General features: G+C 43.8%; 1 protein-coding gene across 9 annotated transcripts in view; it reads left to right on the forward strand.

The window, feature by feature from the left end:
- The window catches only part of TEAD1 (TEA domain transcription factor 1), a 266,377-nt gene that overhangs the window by 20,952 nt on the left and 219,190 nt on the right, over positions 1-26,235 (forward strand). For 6 of the 9 annotated variants that reach the window (XM_060104068.1, XM_060104062.1, XM_060104063.1 and 3 more), the window contains one exon: positions 1,230-1,359. The exons of the other annotated variants lie outside the window; for them this stretch is intronic. In XM_060104068.1, the coding sequence (XP_059960051.1) occupies positions 1,309-1,359 (51 nt within the window). In that variant the 5' untranslated portion in view covers positions 1,230-1,308. The remainder of the gene's footprint in view (positions 1-1,229; positions 1,360-26,235) is intronic. 9 annotated transcript variants of the gene reach the window in all.

Below are 26,235 nucleotides of genomic sequence, written 5' to 3' on the forward strand. Positions count from 1 at the left end.
ATTTGAGAAAGTGGGACTGAAACTAGACTTTTTCCCACTAGGTTTACATGGAGTCATTGGAAGGTCTGATAGGAGTCTAAAAATAGAGTGGGTAGACAAACCCTGTGAAAAAAGATGAGGAAAGAGAAGAGAAAAATGAACCGATGAGAAGTCACATATTGATGCCGTCTTTTAAATTGAGCTTGTTTCCAATTCATAGTTAGCGATAGCTCAGAAAGGTCAAATTCTATTTCAGCCTTTGTAAAGGATAAAGTAAAAGCAAATGCAAAAGTTTGCCTGCCTTCTTAATGAAGCCTGGCTGATTCAGAGCACAGCCAGGCTGGTGGGTGCCACTTTGTTCTTACTGGTTGTTTGTATTTGGGTAATTCTCTATTCAACTTCAGTCTGAGCTGAGAGGTTCTGATGAGTTTTTGAGAAAGTTGGACTCAGCTTCATTTCAGAGGTTGGACTGAGAGTCATAATATCTGACTTTGGTTTTCCAGATTTCAGGCTTGTCCCAAAAAACCCCCTTAATCCTAGGTGAGTTTGTTAGGAAATCACTGAAAATATATTCCCCTTATTAATGTGTGAAGAGTAACTGTCTAAACTTGGAAGAGATTCTTTCTTATGTTGTAAGAGATACAAACCCAGTTATTTTTATTTGTCCTGCATTGATCTGAGAGTTAATTTCTTTTTAATGTAGCTTTCAGGCTGGGAGTGCAGATTGAATCTTGAATTGCTTACCCTCTCTGGACCAAGTTGTTCAGGCTCAGGGATTGATTCATTAATTAAAATCAATGTAAATGGATTTGTAAGCCTCCTGTAACAGATTATCTTATTAGCAACCACACAGAGCAGCCCATGATCTGGGAGGAATGTGTTTGTTGCCCTAGGTGAAGAAGACCCCCCACTGATGGACTCTTTGGGTCTACTTTATGAAAAACCCAGATGCTTTTGTAAGGAAGGAAGGAGCCTTGCTTAACCTTTACACCGAACAGATCTTCCTATGGAAAATTATTTTTAGTATGCCTGCCCCAGAAGGCTTTAGTTCTGTGTGTGTATTTCTCTACCATGACTGTGTCTCTCCCCTACCTCTGCATTCATGATTCAAGGACAGTTTTGTGTACTGCCGGGTTCTGCCTGTTTCCAGGCAAGATTTCTGCTGAGAACCCTCCTGTAAAGAGGAAAGGAGGCACCAGAAATAAATTCCTATTTGATAACAACAAAGTGCTTTTTTTCTCCGACCCAAGCAACCAACAGGCAAACTACAAAGAAGACATTTATCTGTTATTTGAGGATCTGGCTGTACAGCTGTGCTTCCTTGGAGTGATGATAAGAAGACAAGATGGTACCTTTGGAAACCTTGTGGCTTTAACAAAGGTCAGAGTTCATTAAGCTGTTGTCATTTATATTGTCATTTGTTGTAATTGTGCCAGACAGGTAGATATCCTCTATAGTTAGACCAACTTACCCACCTTCTCTCTGATGTTTGGATCAAAGAGGGCTGTCTGATCCGAGCTGAGTTGAACTCTCTCTCCTGAATCTTTTGGGATTGAGACAGCAATCCTAGTTGGTCTTTGATGCTCACCCTACAGTTCAGGGAAAAGCTAACTGGGGAGTAGATGTTTGACCCATGGCTACACAGAAGCATAGAATTAAAACTGATTTGCAGAGAGAAAACAACAAAGCTGTTGTGCAGAGGAGGAGACGAGAGACCTTGGGAATAGTCTCATTTCCGGATGGTTTTCCATTTCCTGGTTTCCATTTCCCATGAGGGCTGGCTGCAGTTCCTGATTCGGGGTCATCTGATAGACCCCTTGGCCTTATAATGAACCCACGTTCCCCTACCCTTCTTTTTTTTTTTTTCCTTAGGTTAGTGGGAGTGGGTTTCTGTTAATTGAAACCAAATGGTCTCTGGCCAACTAGTTTGCTGGGAAATAAGCCCTGTGTGGTGTTCTGGAGAGGCCCTACTGAGTGTGATAGCACACAGCTTCTGCTTGGTCTGCAAGGCAGGGCTGCTGTCCTGGACCCAGTTCTCCAGTATGGATTCTGTCTGAGGGAGCTAACCAGGTAGTAACAATAGGGTTACCCTCCTAACCTGTGTTTCAGACTGGAACATTTCCAGGCCTTATGTAGGCCTTTCTGCTGCCTGGTTTGCCATGTGGTTTAGGTCGTACGGGGGCTTGGTTCAAATGTGGCAGGTGAGAAATTTTTCCAGTCATACCCTTGGGGCACTGAGGAGTTCTGGTTGGCTGAGCACCTGGAAGGAGGCAGGCCAGGTGTGTCATTAGACCTGGATGTCCCTTCTAGTGGCGCCACCCTTCACTTCCTCCCCTGCCATCTCTGATCAGTGTGGAAAAGCATGCGCTCAGTGGCCTTTGGCAAATGCTTCCTGATGATAAATCCAGTGTGTATATTGTGCACGTGCTTCAAGCTTCCTCTGTCAGGGAACCTTCCAGGTTCATTTTATTCGCAAATGGATTAAATAGCAAATGCCTCTCTTGAGGAGACCTATAAGATGTGTGTGTGCCCCTGGGGATGGTGTCAGAAACAAAAGGCCTGCTTCATCTGCTGTTCCCCAGATTGGGGGGCATTGGGGGTGGCAGTATAAATGAGCAGGGAGGAAGATTTAGGTGAGACTTAACACTTAGAAATAGCAAAGTAGAAGTTGTTAAAGAGGATAGAAATTGTTTTGGAAAACCCTTACCATGTACATTAAGAGACATATGCAGTATTTGTTGGCATCTTTTACAGATTTGAAGCCATTTTTAGTTTAGGCTTGATATAACACGTTCTACCTGCGGGTTTTTTTTTTTTAACTGAGAAAGTTTGGAAACTTCCTCCTTTTTTCTTTGACATAATTAATGTATAATATTATATAAGAAAGTGATTCACAGTTTTTAAAGGTTATACTCCATCTATAGTTATTGTAAAATATTGGCTGTATTCCCCATGTTGTGCAATATATCCTTGTAGCTTATTTTATACATAATAGTTTGTACCTCTTAATCCCCTACCCCTATACTGCCCCTGCCCCTTTCCCTCTCCCCACTGGTAACCACCAGTTTGCTCTCTATGTCTGTGAGTCTTTCTTTTCTGTTATATTCACTAGTTTGTTGTATTTTTTTAGATTTCACATATAAGTGAGATCATACAGTATTTGTCTTTTTCTGACTTATTTCATGTAGCGTAATGCCCTTCAAGTCCATCCACCTTGTTGCAAATGGCAAAATTTCATTCTTTTTTTTCTATGGCTGAGTAGTAGTATCCCATTGTATGTGTGTATACACACACATACCATATCTTCTTTATCCATTCATCTGTTGATGGATACTTAAGTTGCTTCCATGTCTTGGCAATTGCAAATAATGCTGCTATGAACATTGGGGTGCATGTATCTTTTCCAATTAGTGTTTTTCGGTTGTATGCCCAGGAGTGGAATTGCTGGGTCATATGGTAGTTCTGTTTTTAGTATTTATGTTCTACCTGTTTTGTTCATAGTGTTTAGTTTGTATATTTAGAAAGTGGAAACCTGGAGAACTTTTTTTTCTTTAAATTGAGAAGGGATTGGAAAGGGGGACAACGTAGAAATTTGTTGGGACATGGACATGAGGGGTTCAGGTTTAGACAGGTGTGTTCCCAATGTCACATCTAGGAAAAACATCTAATGTTTACATGATGTTTTACAATTTCCACAGTTCTTTTAATAGATTACCTTATTTAAACCCTCACAACAACTTGGTTTGTATAAGTGAGGAAATACAGGCCAGGAGATTAGGAGGCTAACCCAGGATCACACAGCCAATAACTGGTTAAACAGCGACTGGGTAAACCATCACCGGGATGCCCCTTACCCATGCTTGTGGGCCTCCTTTGCTCTGCTCCTGTACTTTTGTCAGCCTTTGTTGTGAGAGGAGAATATGTTAGGACAAGGCTGCAGGAAGGTGATGTGTGGGTAGGGGAGGGAGGTCTGGGGGTGGAAAAGAAGTGGTTTTAAACTACCAGTTCAAACATGTCTCTCTGTAGTATTCAGAGCACAGAAAAGATCAGGAAGGGACTCAGACGATCTTGTCCACTGGATTTCAAACCAGGCTGAATATCTTTGTCACCTGGGGAGTTAAAAAAAAAAATACTGACTCCTCCTGTTCAAGCTTGGATCTTCTAAATCAGAACATCCAATGGTGAAGTTTGGACCAAGGTTCTGAAACCTTCCCAAGTGATTCTTATGAGGTATCTGAGCCCCACTCAGTTCTGGCCCCATGTCTCTTTAATTTGAAAAGTTCTGTAAAATTTAGCTACTTGGTATTCCCAGGAGCCTGTTAGAGATGCAGACTCTGAGACCCCCACTCCAGGCCTGCCAAACTAGAATCTTGACTTTAACAAGATTCCAGGTGAAGAGTATGCACATTAAAATTTGAGAAGCACTGCTAATGTCCCAGCAAAACGTCAGGGGGCTGTATGATGGGGTCATTGCACATATTCTTTCTCAGTTTGTCATTTGCCTTTTGACTTTCCCTGTTACATAACTTTCCATGCAGAAATTAATATTACATCAAATTTATCGACTCTTCCTTTATGATTTCTAGGTTTTTCATTTGCATGCAAAAGACCATCTTATCCTGAAATTATTGGAAAAATGTCTTGCACATAAAAAAAATGAAGTCATAATATACTTTACATCGTTGAATATGTCTAGATTTTGTTTGATATGGTAGAAAGAGTGAGGTAGAGATCCAAACCTTTTAACTTAATGCTTGTCTTGTCCTAACACAATTCATTGACTCTTTTCTCTATAGATCGGTAAACTAAATTCACATGTGCTCCATTATCTACCTGGAGCTTTAATTACCATAGCTCTGTGAGAGGGGTTTTGCTGTATAATTCAGCTACTCACTTTTCATCACTTTCTTCTTTAAGATTTTTTTCCTGGCTTTTTTCACAGGTGTGTTTGTCTGTTTACACTTTTAGATGCACTTTGTCTAGTCAAAAATTTTTTCAGAAACTATTTTTATTGGGGTTCTGTTAAGTTTATAGATTAGTTTAGACTCATTCTATTTTTAAACATATTTTTGTCTTTTCTAAATTATATATACTAGTTATTCAGAAAATTTTTTCGGTAACAATCACACCAACCTTTGTAACAGGTGTTTTTCAAGTTTTAAGGATGTATCTTCTGTAGGGTTTTGTCTTCATAGAAACTCTCTAACTAACCATCCTATCTGGTGGGTGCCTATCCCTTCTCTTCCCCAGCCCAGCTGCCTGTTATCCTGAGTCATGTTCCTTTCCCTCAATAAAATTCATTTGTTGATGCTCTGACTGCTAGATTGTAAGCCCCACAAGGGAAGGTTCCATGTCTGTTTTATTTTCCAGCGGAATTGCTCAGTGTTTAGAAAATTCCTGGCAGTTGGTGCTCAATAAATATTTGTTAAATGAGTTGGAATGAGTGAAATCCCAGTAACCAGAGCTTCTGGCCCTCTAGTTGAAGATTAGCTTCATGTGGGATTGTCTGGACTTGGATCCTAGTTAGAATTCAGCCCATAGTTTGAGAAATTATTCAAATGGATTAAAGTGAATATGTGGTTTTTGAGGGGAAGCAGTAGTTATCTACCAATTGAATCAAGGACTGGCCTGGAGTGTTTTAATCTATGAAAGTTGACAAAGTGGTCGAAAGTCACAGTGAAGTGTGGAGATTGATGATGATCGATAGCTAGTGCAGGTCTCGTCACTGGCCAGTCCTTTGGTAAATAATGCTCCCAGTCACATCCCACCACTTTGGGTTTAGCAGCGTCTCTCTAATAGATCATTCTGGTTAGGTTAATTTTTTTTTTAACTAGGGAAAATAAAATATTGCTGCAAAGAACTTTGGACCTTTTTTCTATTACTAAAAGTCCCTTACTGAAATTCATATCATCTATTTATTAAACCCTTTCATTTTGGGTACAAATACCCAACTTGTGAGCACCTTATGGGCAGGAACAGAATCTTCATTCATTTTTTTTTTTAAACAAATTTATTTTATTTATTTATTTATTTATTTATTATTTTTTTTTTTTTTGCGGTACGCGGGCCTCTCACCGCTGTGGCCTCTCCCGTTGTGGAGCACAGGCTCCGGACGCGCAGGCTCAGCGGCCACGGCTCACGGGCCCAGCCGCTCCATGGCATGTGGGATCTTCCCGGACTGGGGCACGAACCCATGTCCCCTGCATCGTCAGGCGGACTCTCAACCACTGCGCCACCAGGGAAGCCCTATTTATTTTTGGCTGCGTTAGGTCTTCACTGCTGCGCATGGGCAGCGAGCGGGGGCTACTCTTCGTTGCGGTGCGTGGGCTTTTCATTGCGGTAGCTTCCCTTGTTGCGGAGCACGGGCTCTAGGTGTGCGGGCTCAGTAGTTGTGGCACACGGGCTCAGTAGTTGTGGCTCACGGGCTCAGTAGTTGTGGCTCATGGGCTTAGTTGCTCCGCAGCATGTGGGATCTTCCCGGACCAGGGATCGAACCCGTGTCCCCTGTGTTGGCAGGTGGATTCTTAACGACTGTGCCACCAGGGAAGCCCCTTCATTCATTTTTATAACTCTTAACATCCAGGTGCTTGACAAAAGCTCAAGTAATGAGAGAAAAATCAAACTCTAAACATACCATGTATTTTAAAATTGTTGGAAAAGTGACATTTTTATCTGTAGTGTGCAGTGGAAATAACTTTTGCGTATGTTCTAGTTTCCACTGGCTTTCTTAAAAACCACACAGATCTTTCAGACTTTCCCTCCTATGATGGAAGAATTTCTAGAAATTGTGTTTCTTGACTCTCATTTATTTCCCCCTCACTCTGAAACGAGAAGTGTGGGATATTTCGATGGAGTTGGTCAGTCATTTAAAACACTGCGGCTTTGGCTCTGTAGTTTGTGATTTCAGGTCTATATTTGGAATAAATCAAAACTCCAGTGCTATTGGAGGCTTTTAACACATTTGGTGCCAACGGGCTTGGTTTTGCAGATGATAAGTAGTTCAGTTGATTGTTTCTTCAATAAAAATTATTTTGAAAACAATCACAGTAGCTCCACCACATGATTCTGTGGTCATCTCCTTGAGCTGCATTCGAGATACCTTGAGAAAGTCTGTCTCTAACACTTGCCTGCCTTGTGGTTCAGCTTTAGAGTGAAAAACCATGGTACTTCCCCACTGATGACCCTGTTCCACCCGCTTTGAATTTGTTTGCTTCTTCGTGTGGACAGTGTACACTGTTTGAAGAGTGTATGTAAGCCTGCTGTGTTTTCTTTAATAAAACTGCATTTATCCTTGTGTAGACAGATTGTGTTCTTTGAGTCTAAATTCTTAGAGAACTCTGGGAACTGTTTACTTAGATCTTTTTTTCTTTCTTTAAATAAAGCGCTTCTTCTAGTTTATCAATTTTAAAACTGTTAAAAGTCAGTCGAAAAAGTTGGTTGAAGGGAGAAGGCCCTATTCTCGAGTGGTTTGAATTTGGTAACTGTATTTTGGAGTGATAAGGGCTTTTACTTCTCCACAACCTGTATCAAACAAATCAAAACTGTAAAATGAAACACAGGCTAAGGTCACAAACCTAAATTAGACCTTTCCTTTGACCTCGGAAGTCAGGGTTTTGGAAAACCAAACAGGGAGGCTTGAAGACATGAGGTGCTGCTATATTAAAAGACTTTTGAGTAAGGGGCAAGGTTGAGTACTTGGAGCAGGTTGTGCCTGTGGGTTCTCACTGCTTTTGGATTCCAAAGGATGGGTGATATTTCAGTTCATTATATGCTAGGGTCTGTCTGTGTTGGGTGGTGGGGACTCAGAGAAGGATGAGAACTCTAGGCTAGTTCAGGGAACTTCAAGGAACTCCAGGGTAGTGGGAGGGAGAGAGTTGTGTTAAGGACACCGTCCCAGTCTTCTGTGGTGAATGATGTGATAAGGAGGCGCAGGGTCTGCTGGAGAAGCGACTCGGGGCTGGGGCTCCTGAGTTCCTCCCGAAGCTAAAATAAAGAGAACTTAAATAGGGTACGTGAGCTGCTGCTCTTTATGGTCTCCTGGACTCTGTAGACTACACTCAACATGAAAAAGATGAGTTTCTGTAAGAAATCCTATCCAGAAAGTGACAAGATGATGCAGGAAATGTAAACAAACACTTGGCTTTAATGGAAGGCAAACTGCTTGGGGGGGTGCCGCCTGCTGCAGCCCTCAGGGGCTGGTTTTCTCATCCCCATCCCTGGCTGGCTCCGGAACCCTTCTTTTGATCTGCTTACAGACTTTATAACTGGAGAGCTGGAGGAGGTAGAGCCAACTGGGTTTTCTGTGGGCTTCTTTTATCCCTCGCGTGCCCTGGAATGGTGAGTGCTGCTGTCAGCACGGGGGGTTCTGCCCCTGAACCTTTGTGTGAACCTTGAACCCTCAGTGCCATGGAAGCCTCAGGTGTCCCTGGTCCTGGGCTGGTACCAGCCTGTAGCTGTGCAGGGCGAGGATGTTGGAACTGACCCTCAGTCTTCCTCTCTGGGAACATCATGGACAAGGTTGAGTAGAGTGTCTCTCTTTCCTTGGGCTCGTTCCCCAGACTAGTCCCTTGTCCCGACTCACGCCTCCCATCTGTACAGTGCGTTATGTCTTAACATCCTGTGGCCAAATCCACTGCCCTATTAGCTCCTCATGACAATGCTGAGAGTAGAAAGGGTAAGGATTGTTGGCTCCGTTTTCGAGATGGAAGGTTTGAGGCTCTGAGGACTGCCCCTGGGTGTGTAAGGATTGAAGTCTAGCAAGGAGTCCTCTAAGTCTTTGCCAAGTGTTTTTATGGCTGAGCAGCCCCTCCAGCAGCACTGCTTTTCTCCCAGGCTGCAACCCTCTCCTCACCTTTCGAGTTCTCTGATCTCTCAGTTCATTTACTTCCTCTCCCCGCCTCCCCCCCCCCCCCTCCTGGTAGCTGCTACCATCCTTTCTCTTGTCTGGATTACTCTAGTCATCTCTGAGATAATATCCCAACTTCAGGATGTCTCATCTGGTTAATTAAGGCTGCTTCATCATCACCATCATTATCCAGTGACACTTCTATGGCAGTTTTTATGGGTGGCATTATTCTTATTGCTTTGCAAATTCATTTAGTGTCACAGTTCTGTGAATTAGGTAGTATTATCATCCCCATCTAATAGATGAGGAAGTGGAGGCACACAGAAGTTAAAGACCTCGTCCACATTTACACACCTAGTAGGTGTCAGAGCTGGCTGGCTCCAGTGGCTCTTAGCCGCTATGCCTGATCCTGGACTCTTGTTTCCCAAAAGCTTCCTCTTCCCTACGTGCTTCATCACCCAGTCAACAAGCACATTCTCCGAAGGCCAGGTAGATGAGGCCCCTGCTGTGTGGTTTCAGTGTATCTTTCCAGCCAGATGTCCTACAGTGTGTCCTTCCAACATATTTGATTCTTCTCATATCCCATACCGGCTGTACTCATGCCATTCCCTCTACCAGAAAGGCTTTCTGTAGCAGAGAACAAGGGCTCTACCACCCATGATGTGTGTGACATTGTGCTCACCAGGATTTCCATGCCCAGTCCATGTGGTATCACCTGGCACACTGGTTTGTTGTGGGATTGAAGTGATGCATAGCAAGGGCTCAGAAAAGAGGAGGAGCACCTTTTCCAACTCTTTTGTGTTGAAAACCTCCTCCATTTCTCTGCAGCTGCCTCCTTTAGGAAGTCTCTTCCTTCTTTACCAGAAGGGACCTTTACTTCCTTTGGCCCATCAGTGTCTTAATGGCACTTTCACCATCCAGCATGTTTTACTGGCTTTTATTATTATTATTTTTTGCTTCACCATGCAGCATGCGGGATCTTAGTTTCCCAACCAGGGATCAAACCTGCGCCCCTTGCAGTGGAAGCGTGGAGTCTTAACCACTGGACCACCAGGGAAGTCCCTTTACTGGCTTTTGTAGGTGTCCTTCCTCCTAAGCTGTAAGCCCTTTCAGGGCTCGGGCTGTGGCTTGCACACCTTTGTGGTCTCCATGGTACTTTGCATATAATAGGCATTCAGAATGTATCTGTGAAGTGAGTGAATTTGGGGCCAGTGGGATTTGGTTACTGCATCCCTTGGAGAGCTGGGTGAGCAGTGCCCAGTGTGGGTTCACCTGCAAGAGCAGCTATCTATTGCATGGGCTCTGGGTTCTGCTCTTTATTAAAAGTCTTCCCTGTTATAGCTGAGATCCTCCCCTCCATTTGAAACCCAGGCTTATGGGGTAGTGCAAATTTGCACAGCCATCTTATAAGCAAATTGGCTAAAACCCCAAATCCCCTAGAAGCAGAGTGGCCTTGGGCGTGCTTTTAAAAAACTGCATGGATTTTAGAGCATGGAAAGACTTATGTTAGAGGAACTCGACTCCTGCCAAGTCAGAGACATGTATTATATATATCTTCTATTATGGCTGAGTCAGCATTGTGATTGGTTTGTTTTGGGAGCTCCCCTCCATGTACCTAGACCAGAGGAAGATGATGTATGTATTGGCCAGGCCTCCTGCCAAGCACAGGGAGAATGCAGTGTGACCACTCAATTTGGTATGTGGAATTTTCTGGAGAGCTACTCTTTCCACTTTACAGATGATTGAGGTGTCTGAGACCAGGCGACCTGAATCATATTAAGCCTGCTGATGAGAAAGTCTTGGTGCTCCCTCCCAGCCTCCCGGCCAGCCACTCCCACCCACTCCCACCCATTATTCCTCTGTTTCAGCCACACTGAACTGTCTCTTCTGCCTCCGTGCCTTCTCTTCCTCCTGCATCTACCTGGAATATGTTCTTGCTTTTGTTCAGCTCTTGCTTCTCTCTAAAGAGAAGAATGTACATCATTTCACAGAAGCCTTCCCGGTTCCTTCAGGATAATGTAACTAAGCCTTCTTTCCTTTCCCCTAGTCCCCCATACTGTTGCTCTGCCTTTGCATTTATCACATTGTCCTCTGTATCTTGGATTTACTCCATTCCCCCCCTCTGAGCCCCTTGAGGGCAGGAACTGCATCTTATCTTTGTATCCTGCCTGGCACACAGAAGCTCAAAGCACGACTTGCACAAGTCGAAGTATTTGGATGTGATAGTAATAGTTAACATTTGCCAAGTGCTGTACCTGTTTGGTTAACAGAAGTGAGTCCTGGTTCTGGTGATGGTCACTCATTTTGGGTATCTTCAGGTTACTTTTAAGGGTATTGAGGAACTCTCTAAAATAAAATATAATTAAATTCATGTGAATGGAAACATACACCATGCATATGCCTTGCGAAGTAGACATCCAGTGGATGTCTGTGGGTTGACCAAATTAACGTGTGAGTGAGCGGATGAATGGAGTGAGCCTCCATCCTCTGGGAAGGAGGGAAGGGTGGGATGTACTGCACTTCAGCACCGCTCTTGAAGCTGCATTTGTTGCTTGGCTTGAGGGCTGAGGCAGGAGCTGAGCTGACAGCAGCTCTCGGGGAGTCCATATTTTTTCTTTCTAGTCATTTCTGTTCTTGAGAACAGAACAGCAGGTCTTGTGTATCTCCTCACATGTTCCTAGATCCCAAGGGTTTACCCTGTTCTTAAGAATCGTAGAATTCCACCACCAAGTTTCAACCTGACATGGAACAGGCGCTTGTAGCTTCCCAGTCCTCACCTCCCAATGCTCTGTGAAGGTAGTTAGTGCCATCGTAGAGTGATGCATACAGAGAAGAACCAAATGCTCCCCGTTTAATGAAAGTGCTGGGGCTGTATGACGAATGCTCTTATGATGTACCCCAGCAGAAGTGTGGGTGGTGCAGTTGTCAACATTTTGCTTGCATTTGTATGTGTTTATCCAGGCAAACATGAGAAAGACCAGTTCTTTCAAGTACTTGACACATACAGAAGTGAAGAAAATTTCATCTTATATTGTGAGAACAGTGGCAGCAAAATTGCCAAAGGGCTGGTTTGTATACCAGCTGTTACCAAAAGTTGTGTGTTGTATATACAAAACTCTGCTTATTCAGTAGGTAACCTCTTAGAGCGATGCTGTGTGTGTAATATACAGTGTGGGCATTATTCTAAGATATTATCTTTTTATTTTTATGAGTTCTTTGTAATGGCGTAGATAATAATTCTTAGGAGTTTACTTTTTCATACTAGAGTTTGTTGACCACTCAAGGAAAGGTTGAGCTCCAGATATTTCAAATGAGGCAATAAATCACTTTTTTACATTGGCTGACAAACTCCATTACCTAAATCTCTCAAATATAATTTGGTACCCTCGCTTTGTATATCTTGTTGAAACTTTTACAATAAATTGAATGAGTTCCATTAGGCAATATGGGCTTGTGTTCTCACTGTGCATATTTACAAAGGCTGGTAGAATTCAGTGATGAAATCGAAACTTAGTTTGAACTTAGTGTGTGAAACAAAATAAATTTGATTCTTGAAATTTTGCATAAATATCTGTTAGAGCCTGGTACCAAGTATCTGGGGATTTTTAGAGCTGACCTCATTTGAACGTTGTATTATGTTACAAGATACATTTTAACAGTGCTTTCCTCCACGCATAAAAGCTTAAACTGGCCAGTGAAACCATTCTTCACCTCCCTCCAAACTGAACATTTCCTAATAAGAAATGTAATCCAACTTGAAATAAAAATTTCCTAGGGGCTTCCCTGGTGGCACAGTGGTTGAGAATCCACCTGCCAATGCAGGGGACACAGGTTCGAGCCCTGGTCCGGGAAGATCCCACATGCTGTGGAGCAGCTAAGCCCGTGCGCCAGAACTACTGAGCCTGTGCTCTAGAGCCCGTGAACCACAACTACTGAGCCTGCATGCTGCAACTACTGAAGCCCGTGTGCCTAGAGCCTGTGCTCTGCAAAAAGAGAAACCACCACAATGAGTAGCCCACGCACTGCAACGAATAGTAGCCCCCGCTTGCCGCAACTAGAGGAAGCCCGCGCACAGCAACAAAGACCCAACGCAGCCAAAAAAAAAAAAATTTCTTATTGTCCTAAGTTTAGGTTTCTGGTTAGGTTAATTGAATGGATTCCTGAGGCTGCAAGTAAAAGGCTAAATAGATACCATTTGCACTATTTGTGAATCAGGATTTTGTATTCCTGCTTTATATTTCTTTATATTTCTTATACTATCGGAAAAATAAAAGGGAAATATATTAGATGTTTCATTTGTAATTTAATCTTATGTTCACGAGAGCAGCCTCACTGTATTTATAATAAATAAATACTATAAATTAAATAATTAAGAAATTCAAATACCACTTTTTATCTGTTTTATATATTGGGGGCATATGTAAGGTTTCCTTTGACAGAGGGTGATTCTGCTGTTAAAAACCATTGCCAAGATATTTCTAAAGTGGACAGTGGAGCTTCTGGGCTGCAGCCTGCTGTGTTGAATTGGAAACTTGTCATTGAGCCCCTTTCCTACCTGGCTCCTTCTAGGACTCTCAAGATCCTCTGGTGTGGCCGGACCAGATGTGGTGCTCCCCATGCACGTGTCCTGCAGTTCATGCAGGCTTGAGTGGGAGGGGCAGCCTGGCCGACTCTGGCAGAGTAGTGGTGGCCACAGCTGTATCTCCTCACACTCCCCACGACGGCCCTCTTTTCCCAGAGAAGAGCAGGTGTCATCCCCATTTTATGCAGATGGAAAAACTAAGCTGAGAAAGGGCATATGATTGGCCCAAGGTCATCTCTTGACCTTGACCCCAGCACTCTTTTCACCAGGCCATGTGACACTTGTGGATCTCAGTGGCTGTGCCTAAGAGGAGAGTTTTGGTTTGTAAAACCTGTTGGCTCTAGATTGTTGGCTATTTGGAGATTTTCTAGAAAGCTTAAGTAAGGGAAAGGAATAACAACATTTGCGACACTTTATTTTTGTTAGCAGTAGCATGCCAGCAGAAGACTTGTATACTTGCAGTGCTGTGCTTGTGTGCCTGGATGTTCCTCTCATTTTCTGTGGAGGAAAGCAGTTGATGTGTTCTTTCGAAAACACTGGACCCAAGACCTTAGGATCACCCTTCCACTCCTTCTCATGCTTTTTCCTTTGGCGGCCAACCAGCTCCCTGCCTCTATGTGTCAAAAACAAAATCCCTCCCTCCAAGGATGTGATAGAGCTATCTGCAAGCCATTTTAAGGCACATATTCAATGTAATGATGGCTCTTGAATGAGTTTTCACAAAGTCTGTGCACCAGAACTTAACTGCTTCACTCACAGTGACCTCCCCAAGCTTAGCTGCATCACTCAGAGGTGATTTCTATGCTCTATCTGTTTGTTCTTAAAGTATTTGTAATTGTAACCTACTTAATTACTGCTTCCCATAGCATAAATGACTGGAGGGGACCATTTATGGCTCTGAAGTAGAGAGGGCATCTGCTGGAGAGAGAGAAGCTGATAGCTGATACAATGGGAAGAGACAAACTCAACAGTAGACACATTTTAAAAATATATTAAACTGGGGTTCTTTAGCCCTCATTGCCCTGTTGTTTTGAGTGGTCAACACCCCTGTGGGTGTTCGTGGTATGACTGTGATCCTTAAGAAACATGCTTCTGTCTAGTGAACGCTGTTTAAGAAGGCAGGGAAGAATTGTAGAAATATTCTTCAAAAAAATAAAAAGTTTTGATGCTCCAAGTGTTGATCCGTATTCATACTGAAAGTGTATTAACGAAGAATGAAATTGCAGCTTGCCCCCCCCACCCCGTCTCCTATTGCTGATGATCCTTCAGCTCTAGCATCTCCCACTTCCTCTCCCTCCTCCAGTCAGTAACTCTCCTTGCCTGTTCACTCGATGCCAGCCCCTGTATGCCAGCTGTTGTACTGTACTACTGAACTTTTCAAGGTACTGTACTGTAAGATTAAAATTTTTTCTTTATTTTTTGTGTTTGTTTTTTATGTATAATTTGTGTGAAAAGTATTATAAACCTATTACAGTACAGTACTATATAGCCGATTGTGTTAGTTGGGTACCTAGGCTAACAGTTGGACTTATGAACAAATTGAACTTTCGAATGTGCTCTCGGAATGGAACTCGTTCGTATTTAGGGGACTTATGTAAACTGTAAGTGCTCTTGGCTCTAGCTCTGCTGTGGCAGTTCCCAGAGTCCCTTAGAAGACAAGAATGATGAGCGGGGATATACATACTTGCACGGCTGCTCCTTCATGAGGGTCTGTCTTGCAGAAGCTACAGGCCCTCTGTATACTGACAAGGGATCCTACCTGTGATCCCTTTGCTTTGTGGTCAGAGCCCGGAGCTAAGGACCTCTCTGTGGAATAGTGGTCTTCACTTGAGGTCTGTGCAGTTATGTGTGCCTCTAGTGCAGCCCAGAGTTAACCTTGGTAAGGCTCTTGAACCCTGGAGCAGAATAGAATCAATGCCTGCTTTTCTTGAAGAGGCAGAGTTGGTGAGGTGAGTATGAATTGGTGCCAAGGGTCAGAGATTTTTATCCTGCTGAAGGTATTAATTCTATTGATCAAAAAAAAAACCACCCTTCATTGAGGTGGGGTGGTGGTGGAATTTTATATATTACTGGTCGGGGTCCACATAACTTTTCTGGAGGGAATTTTGACAACAGGGATTAAAAGGTCAAATGTGCATATTCTGTGACCTGGCAGTTCTACTTCATATAATTTATCCTAAGGAAAGATTTGTGTGAGTATGTTCCTCACCATACTGTTTAACATAGTGTCAAACTAGGACTTTATTCTACATTAAAAAAAAATTGAAGTATAGTTTTTTGTTTTTTTAAATAACAATTTCCTTGCTTTTTATTTATTATTATTTTAAAAATATCATTTATTTGTTTATTTGGCTGTGGTGCGCCTTAGCTGCGGCATGCAGACTCTTAGTTGCAGCACGCATATAGGATTTAGTTCCCTGACCGGAGATTGCACCTGGTCCCCCTGCATTGGGAGCATGGAGTCTTAACAACTGGACCACCAGGGAAGTCCCCCTTTTTATTTTTTTTTTATTTTTAACTTTTTTGTTTGTTTTTTTAAATATTTATTTATTTATTTGGCTGCGCTGGGTCTTAGTTGCTTCATGCGGGATCTTGGTTGCCGTGTGTGGAATCTTTGTTACGGCATGTGGGATCTTTAGTTGTGGCATGTGAACTCTCAGCTGCGACATGCATATGGGATCTAGTTCCCTGACCAGGGATCAAACCTGGGCCCCCTGCATTGGGAGCACAGAGTCTTAACCACTGGACCACCAGGGAAGCCCTGTTTTATTTATTTATTTAGCCATTTAGCCATTTATTTATTTAGCCATGCAGCATGTGGGATCTTACTTCCCCCACCAGGGATCAAACCCATGACCCCTGTATTGGAAGCTTGGAGTCTTAATCACTAGACCACCAGGGAAGTCCCAAAATTCAAGTATAGTTGATTTACAATGTTGTGTTAATTACAGCTGTACAGCAAAGTGATTAAGTTGTACACATGTATACATTTTTTTAAATATTCTTTTCCATTATGGTTTATCATAGGATATTGAATGTAGTTCTCTGTGCTGTACAGTAGGACCTTATTGTTTATCCATCCTGTATATAATAGCTTACATCTGCTAACCCCAACCTCCCACTCCATCCCTCCCCCACTCCCCTCCCCCTTGGCAACCACCAGTCGGTTCTCTGTCTGTGCTTCTGTTTCTGTTTCGTAGATAGGTTCATTTGTGTCATATTTTAGATTCCACATATAAGTGAGATCGTGTAATATTTGTCTTTCTCTTTCTGACTTACTTCACTTAGTATGATAATCTGTAGTTGCATACATGTTGCTGCAAATGGCATTATTTTGCTCTTTTTTATGGCTGAGTAGCATTCCATTGTATATATGTACCACATCTTCTTTATCCATTCATCTGTCGATGGACATTTAGGTTGCTTCCATGTCTTGGTTATTGTAAATAGTGCTGCTATGAACATAGTGGTGCATGTATCTTTTTTATAAATTACTTTGGTTTTATATTTATAGAACAATTCAGGGCCTTGCATGTATCTTTTTTAATTAGAATTTTGTCTGGATATATGCCCAGGGTTGCTGGATCATATGGTAACTCTATTTTAGTCAAACTAGGACTTTAGAACATTCAATGATAAAGGAGTAGTTGAATAAACTCCAGTAAAACCATGTAGTAAATATTATAAAGCTTTTGAAAATGATGAGGTCATCTTATGTATTGTTATGGAAAGATGGCAAAGAACTTATGTGAGAGTTAGATTACAGATCAGTATGTATAGTGTGATCCTACTTTTAATATATATATATGTGTGTGTGTATATGTATGAAATGAGTACATATTATATAATTTGATATGCATTAATTTTGCGGGGAGGAGAAGAATATACATCAAATGCTAATAGTTGGGCTTCCCTGGTGGCGCAGTGGTTGGGAGTCCACCTGCCGATGCAGGGGACACGGGTTCGTGCCCCAGTCCGGGAAGATCCCACATGCCGCAGAGAAGGTCCCACATGCCGCAGAGCGGCTGGGCCCATGAGCCATGGCTGCTGAGCCTGCGCGTCCAGAGCCTGTGCTCCGCAACGGGGGAGGCCACAACAGTGAGAGGCCCGCGTACCGCCAAAAAAAAAAAAAGATAAAAACGCTAATAGTGATCACTTATTTAGGATTTAGAATTATGTAAGGACTCTCATTTTCCACCTCATTCATTTTATATTGTTTGAACTGTTTATTAAATGGAAAACCAAAAGGTTTTTATTACCTATTTATTTTTTAAATTGATGTATAGTTGATTTACACTGTTATATTATTGGTAGTGTCAGGTGTACAACATAGTGATTGAATATTTTTATAGATTATACTCCATTTAGAGATAGTTACTTCTTAGAAAACCAGCGTGGGCCTGTTTTTGAGGTCTTCTAATTTTTTGACTTGCTGGAAACTTTCTGGTTTCCCTTTTTGTAAGGGAGCTGTTTATACTTTTTAAAAGTCCAAAAGTGCAACACATTTTTTTTTCCTCTCCTAAACTTGTATAACAGGAATGAGCAAAGACATATTAAATAAAAAGGAGCGGAATTGTGGATGTGTCTTTTGTGAAAATAATGTGGCAGTCATCACTGGGTGTCCATTTTGTCAGGTGTCTGGGATGCAAGGGGTTCTTCGAAGAGTTTGCAGTGAAGAGACATGATTATCAACTGGATGGTAGGTGCTAATGGAGCAGCACGGTGCACACAGTGAGAAGGCAGTGATTCTAACAATTCATTTATTCAGTAAAGACTGAGCACCTTGTCTGGCCAGCTACTGTTGTAGGCGCTGGGGACAGAGCACAGAACAAGGCAGGTAAGATCCTGTGCTCACGGAGCTCCTGTGCAGCAAGAGAGGGAAACAGACATGTCATGAAGAGCATGATCAGTGCGATGACAAAGAGTCAAGAAAAGGATAGGTGAGGCGGTTGTTGTGCCCCATGAGTTAGAAAGTAACTTCGGGAGGAGTACTGGTGGTGAGCAAGAAAGGGTATGGAAGAGATGGGATGGCATTCCAGGCAGAGGTTCTAGCGGGTACAAAGGCACAGAGATAAGACAGGCTTATATCTGGGGATCTGCACCTGTTGTGGATGGACCCCAAGTCTGGAACAGTGTTTCTGGGGCTCCACTGCGAACATGTTTAGGAGCCTGGATTGTATCTGTTAGTGACCAGCTGGCCTGCAGAATTTATGAACTGGGAAGAGATGTGATTGGATTGGTGGTTTAGAAAGTTTTCTTTGACTTTGAGGCTGGATTGTAAGGGAAGGAGACAGGAGTCTCAGGCTATGCTCACCAGGGAGGCCACTGCACTGGCTCCGGAGGAGGTGATCTGGTTGTGTCAGAGGGCCTCCTCCCATGAGGCCCATTCACACTTCCACATCCACCCAGCTCCGGTTGATGCTTATGCGTGGATGACTCTCACCACAGCTCTGCTCCTCACTTGGCTGTGTGACCTCGAGCAAGTTACCTAAACTCTGTCTCACTGTCTTCCGTAAAACGGGAACGCTAATAGACTTATCTCAAAGGTTGCTTTGAAGATGAAATTAAACAATCATGTAAAATACCTGGCACATTGGCTACAATATATAACGTGCTAAAATGTCACGATGACCACCACGACCACTACTACTACCATTAGTATTACAACTGTCACCACCAGCCTTTCTTCCCTTGGGAAATATATCAGTCACGTTGGAGAATTGGGAAAAAGTAAAATGAGAGACCAGTTTTATTTGTTTGTTTGTTTGCTGCAGAAAGTCCCGAGAGACCAAGTTTTTATCTGGGTGAGAATAAATCAAATCCAGTATGCTTGGCATTAATTATGCAGCACCAGAGGGCAATTTTGAATTGACCACAATCGACGGGTACCATCTGGGAAGACTTCATTGGGGGAAGTGAGTCTTAAATAGTTCTTGGACCTGAATTGACAAGGAGAAGCATAAAGTGTGGACTCCAACTGAATTGGAAAGGTCTTTGGTCTTCTGTATAGTCAGAGGGTTCTCAAGTTGGGGGCCAGATATTTTTTAGGGGCTGGGGGAAAGGGCTGTGCAGTTAGTGTGATTGTCCTCAAACCCGTATGCCCAGCCAAGAATTGTCTGTAGGCTCACTTAATTCTATGTGTGTTGTCTAAAATTATGCCTGAGTGTTTTTATTAGATTTCCTTAGATAGAATTAGTTGTCTACAATGCAAATTCACTTCAAAACATTACTGGAAGTCCTAGCAGTTTATTGACTGTTAGATATTGGATACTGAAAGTAGGACTGCTATTAGATGGGTGTTGTGTAGAATGTTTTGACGTTAAAAGGGGTTCCCAAACTTGAAAAAGTCAGGAACCACAGATTTTGCCTAATAAAACCGGAAAGTTGATACCGGTAGCATCCCGGCTCATGTAATGTAGCTGGAGGCTTTTGGCTGCAAGTAACAGACAAACCAACTCAAAATGGCTTTATAATAAGGAGAACTTTTATCTCATAGGACTAGAAGTCTGGAGGTAGGGTGGTCCTAGAGTACGTTAACTCAGCAGCTCAGTGACCTCATCAAGGACCCGGTTCTTTCCATTTTTCTCTCTGCCATCCTTCGCATGTCAGCTCCCTCCTCTTATGTCAGCAAATGACTGCAGCAGTTCGAGGCATCACATCACACTAATGCCCGGAAGTATTTGTTCCCAGACTCTCTCATGGTCAGCAAATGGCTGCAGCAGCTCCAGGCATCACATCACAACACTAATGCCCAGAAGTATTTGTTCCCAGACTCTATTCTTTCATTAAGGATAGAAGGTACAGGGTGGTAGCCAGTAGAAAGCTCTCAAGCAGTCACATCTGAGGGCTGTTCTGCCAAGCGGCTAGCCCCAGAGGGCCCCAGGGAGCTAGGAGAAGTGGGAAGTTCTGTTTGGAGGGTGGGTTGCTGATGGTAGAAATTGTACCCATATCCCTGTTCCCAGGAGCTTCAGCCTGGTCAGCCTCCAAATGGTGCTCTGGGGAGAGACTGGCTGCTGCTTTGGCCTTTTAAAATGAGAGTACACCATGTATACTGGCACAAGCTTCAAAGATAAAATGGAGAATGAGACAGTCATGGACTCATCCCTCTTTCATTCATACATGTATTTGTTCATCCCTGTTAGTACTTCCATAAGGCCGCCATAACAAAATACCATGGACTGGGTGGCTTCAAGATGAAGGTGTTGGTGGGATTGGTTTCTTCTGAGGCCTCTCTCTTTGGCTTGCAGATGGCTGCCTTCTTGTTGTGTCCTCACTTGGTCTTTCCTCTGTCTGCGTGCACCCCTGGTGTCTCTCTGTGTGGTCAGATCTCATCCTCTTCTTAGGACTCCAGTCCTACTGGATTAGGGCCCACCTTATGACCTCATTTTACTTTCATTATCTTTGTGAAGACCCCATCTCCAAATACCATCACAGTCTGAGGTACTGGGGGTTAGGGCTTCAATATATGAATTTTGGAATGACACAATTCAACTAATAACAACCTCAGTTGTCTACTGTGTGCCAAAATGTGCCCTGCACTGACCTAGGCACTAGGGCTATAGCTGTGAGTAAAAGAGACAAAGATCCCTGCCCGTATGCAGCTTGCCTTGGGATGGGGAATCAAGTAGCCCTCAGTCACCGATTCTGGCTTCTGTTTAGGACCATCTAACGTAGTATGATTTCAGCACTTCCCTCTCCCCCAGACTCCTTATTACTGTAAATTCCATGCTCTGGAGTCATTCTTTCTTCAGAGACATGGGTGGAAACACCTTGTGACCTAGTGTAACCAGCAGAACAGGTGTGAGAGAGAGAGTGAAGACATCCTTTCTAGTTTAGAGGGGCTTCTTGAGGGGTCAGAGGATGGAACCCAGCCTGGAGGCTGGGGAGGAGGGGGCGGGGAGAGGGTGTACGTTGGGTCAGGTGGTTGGAAAGGGGGGGCAGGGGTAGCTGCGTCCCCTTCAGCTGGGTGCTGAGCACAGGCACCCTGCTCCTGCAGAAGCTTGTTTCTGGAAGTTGCAGCAGACAGCCACCGCACTGGGGGCTGGTCTACACGAAACAGGATCCTCTACCAGCAAAAACGTTACGACTTGATGAAGCCTCAGATGAGAGTTAGCATTTTTTAGCAATAAAGTACTTTGAAATTAAGGTATGTACATTGCTTTTAGGTATAATGCTATTGCACACTTAATCGACGCCAATATAGTGTAAGCATGACTTTTTTTTTTTTTTTTTTGCGGTACGTGGGCCTCTCACTGTTGTGGCCTCTCCCGTTGCGGAGCACAGGCGCCGGACGCGCAGGCCCAGCGGCCATGGCTCACGGGCCCAGCCACTCTACGGCATGTGGGATCCTCCCGGACCGGGGCACGAACCCGTGTCCCCTTCATCAGCAGGCGGACTCTCAACCACTGCGCCACCAGGGGAACCCAAGCATGACTTTTATATGCACCGGGAAACCAAAAAATTTGTGTGACTTGCTTTATTGTGATATTGGCTTTATTGTGGTGGTGTGGATGGAACCCTCAATATCTTCGAGGTAAGCCTGTAGTTTATAGTGACCATAGGCTACAATATCAGGAGTAATTTGGGGCTAATAAATAAGTAAGCAGCAGAATTGAATGGGGAATAATTATATGTCTCTGTAATAATGCTGCCTTCTACATACAGCTGTGTGTGTTTGGTACTGTGTTTTTAAATGAAAAGATCAGATTAGGTTTGACTTTCTGTCACCAGATGGAGTCTAGCTGTACCTGAAACACGGATTAGGAGGCAGGGCCTTTCATTCCTGGGTATCCTGACTGATGGGGGTCTCGTCTTTTATGGATATAAGATGTGCTGGGTGAGGAGGACAATGGAATTACGCTTCCCACAGAAATCACTCCTGGACTGAGAATTGAGTTTGCACGTGTGCCCTGTAGCATTCATTCTTGCCGAGTGCTGGGAGATGGGTGGTTATTAGGTTATGTCAAAGTGGTGTTTGCCTTAATACACGGTCCTCCTGCAGTAACTCAATAATGGGAGGTGGAAGGAGGGAGGGAGGGAATGTGGTGACCTGCATATTTCTGAAACACGGTGCGTCTGGAAGTTGAGGAAGCTTGGTGTGGTACTGTCAGGGAGCTGTGAGGGACCTGTACCCAGGCCCACGACAGGTTTGAATCCACTGGCACTGGCACCTCTTGTGAGGCAGTATATAGGTTAGTGGTCAAAAGAACAGCATCTGGGCCTAGACTGCCTGGCTCCTGGCCTACCAGTTTCCAGCTTTTTGCCTTTGGGCAAATTACTTAACCTTGCTGTTTACTGAATAGTACAATAGGGGTATTAATAGGAGTTCCTACCTCATAGAGCTGTTGTATTAGTAAAATGAGTCAGTGGACATGAAGCGCTTAGAATCATGCCTGGCTCATGCATCTTTATTGAGATAAAGCAGGAAGAAGTGGCTTTCTTTCCCTTTAACCTCATACTATGAGGTAGGGTACACACAGCTCTGGTAGAAATGGCTCAAAACAGGCTCATGATTCCACCCCCTCCTCCCACCATCTCATACAGAGACGCATGGACATCCCTGGGAAAGATCCTGGGTGTTCTTTGTGCGTAAGTGGACCATGTGATTCTTGGCCCTGACATGACCCGAGGCTCACCTGCTAGACCTGTCCCTTGCTGGCTCGGGACCTTCAACAGCTTCCTCCCTTCTCAGAGCATGAAACAGAGATAAGCGGGCATCCCCAGAGCCCTCACAGGACTGTCTTGGGGGCATCAGAGAAGATAACGAAAGTGGAAGGGCTTTGTAAGCTGCAAAGTTCCTCTTCAGAGGGAAGGCATCATTGCTCTTATCATCATCTTCCTCACTATCCTCTTGCATCCCCTTGGCCTCCCTGCAGCTCCCCCCTCAGCCCTTGTGGGACAGGGGCTTTGAAATCATGTTTATAGAATGATGTGGTTCTTCTGTAAGGATTTTGATATCTCCCACTATTTTTTTGGTGGAATTATTGACATAATTCAAGTTTGAAGTTGTGCGAGAATAACATTTTGATTTCGTGTTAAGGGCATTTCTGAATCCAGTTCCTTCCTTTCCTTTTCTCTTCGCTAAATTACATTCTTGTTTTATCCCTGTAGGGTTCTCAAGCAGAGTGCAAGGCTAGTCTGTAGTCAGATAACTTTTCACATTCATTTTAGTGTCACCCAGGCTTTTTTTTTTTTAAAGGAGAAATTCCATCAAGTTCCAATAACCTCCATCCTAATGTTACCTTAAGTATCTTCCTCTACCCTAATGTGGGCTGAGTAGTATAAATATTACTTCCATATGCTTTACATGTATCATCATATTCAATTAAGGGCAGTTCTGTAACTTTTAAGAGTTGGAAGACTTTGCTCTGGGGTGTTCTTGGGGGGGCATCCAAGAGTCTTTCGAGCAACCACTGTTGAATTGTGGTTGCTCTCTGGGATTGCCAGAGCTTGGGAGGCTATCTCTTAGACGGCGACATTTCCAGAAATCAGGAAAGGGCCCACTGTCCTGGTCTGGGTCACCCCAAGACCCCTCCTCAGGGTCTCTGCAGGGGCAGCAGCCCCTGTTTGCTCACCCCAAACAGAGTAGAATGAGAGCAGTTTGAGGAGGTGATAGAAGGTGCCTGGGGGTGGGTGAGGGACTGCGGTGGCATGCCGTAGCATGCTATGGAGGCATGTTCTTGTCCCAGAGTGAGAGAGGGAAGGAGAGGGCCCCCCACACATCACTCACGTGAACGAGGGTAGGATACTGTCCCACAGGCTCCCCAGTACCCGAGAGGGAGATGCTGCCCGTGAGTCAGCCTCACGCCTTGCTGAGCCGCTGCACAGTCCCTGGCCACGCGGGGCATCGCTCAGCCTCTGAGACTGTGTGCTGTGTGCCTGATTCCAGAGGGTTTCTCAGCACATCTCCGTCTCTTCCTCTCCTCCCCTTCCACTTTTTTGGTCAAAAGGCCAGGCTAGGGACAAGGATCGTTTTGCACTGAAAAGGACAAGCAGTGCTGAGGTAGATCTTGGCAGCCTTTTCAGAATTTGATCTGGGAGAAGCCCTGGGTTGGAGGTGGGGTAGGGGTAATGATTTAAACAGCAAAGAGCTTGACCAGATACACCAGCCTTGAGCTTTGAGCCCTGAGACTTGAAAATTATGCTTTGGGAAATAAACACTGGGGGCGTGGCCTCCCAAAAGAGGGGAAGGCAGGGCAGGAGGAACATTTGCCCAGTAGCATTGTCCATAATGAAAATTCGAACCCTTCCACTTCACAAGCCAGGGTGTGTTGGTGAATGGAACAGGCTGTAGATTCCCTAATCTGCCATGTCCTTAAAGCATGAATGAGTCTTTGAATCCCCAGAGCCTATTGCTCCATAAATAGTTACTGAAGTGATTTGAATTGTAGATTTCTTTTCTTTGGGAAGGATGTTTGAAATCTAACTCGTACATTTTGTGGGGGCCTAGAGAGGCTAGGTGACCTTCCAGATCCAGCCAGTAATTGGTCGAGGTGGAGCTCCATTCCCAGCTTCTCCTCCTAGGGAGGGGCATTTCTCATCATATCGTGTTGCTCTTCTAATTAAATCGTGGATAATGTCTATGGCATGTTTAATTTCTAATTAGATGACTTTATGGATCAATTTGCATTTAATGTTAAATCTAATGTGGAAATCATTAAAAAGTTAGATCCCTGGGGAGAGGAATAGGCACTTATTCCATGCCTATTAAAAATAACAGGTATATGCCCTGTGTTAATACGTGGAGCTTTTTATGAGGAACAGGAAAAAATCAGTAGAAAATGCAGGACACGTAGATAGCGTGTGTGCTTGTGAATTGGAGAAACGTCAGGTGTTCAGATTTTACAATGCTTGTAGTTACTGTTGTAGTAGGTACTATTTACTGCAATTTTATTGCATGCCAGTCCTGTGGTAAGTCCTTTAAGGGCATTGTTTTGCTTAACTCTCAAGACAGCTCTCTGAGGTGAGCATTATTATTATCTCCCTTTATAGATGAGGAAACCGAGTCTCGGGAGTTGAAGGTCTTGCAGTCAGCAAATGGTGAATGCAGGATTTGAATCCAGGCCAGTTTGATTTCATAATTGATCTCAACTCTTCATTACATTGGGAAGTGCTCCCGTGGGTGCTCAATAATTATAGCCAATAGAACCCTGCACATGGTCTGGGTGTAAAGTCCATTGGATTCTAAAGTGTTTGCAGCTGATGGTAATTAGGGGGCAGCATCAGTGCTGCCATTACTTACTGCTTTCAAGGAGAGAGATGGCTCCCTAGGTGAGCAGCTGAGGCTCTCTCACAGCGTCCACAGGCTAAAGGGACAGTTCCTAGCAAGGGCGACTCCCTGTCCACAGCTTGTGTAAGGTTGGCCCCAGTGCCTCCTCTTGGAAGCCTCTTTAACTCCAAATCTTTGAATGTGTGTATACAGTGGGTTTCCTTTGGACAATGGATCCTCTATGGGAGGACTTATATATTTTTAAATTTTCTTATTTTTCTTGTTTGACTACCCCGTATTTAGTTAAGACTGCAGAGAATGTGGTTTTGAGTCCAGAGTCTCTTACTTACTGCCTGGGTCTTTGGACAGACCCTTTAGTCCTAGTTGCTAGTCTACTTGATGTCATTGTGGTTTCCTTGAGGACAGGTGGGTGTGGGGGCACCCAGCCCAGGGCATGGTGTGCACTTGGTAAAGAAGTTCCCCATTCCCTTCTCCTGTAGGAACAGTGTCCGTTTACTGATGAGATGACTGGATCCAGGAACCCTCATATTTTTTCTGGCTCTTGCTGGTGCCTGTTGTTCATTCACTCAACCACTGTTCACAAATGCACAGCATCCCGGG

This window comes from Mesoplodon densirostris, chromosome 7 (assembly GCF_025265405.1).
Source record: "Mesoplodon densirostris isolate mMesDen1 chromosome 7, mMesDen1 primary haplotype, whole genome shotgun sequence".
NCBI classification, from domain to species: Eukaryota; Metazoa; Chordata; class Mammalia; order Artiodactyla; family Ziphiidae; genus Mesoplodon; species Mesoplodon densirostris.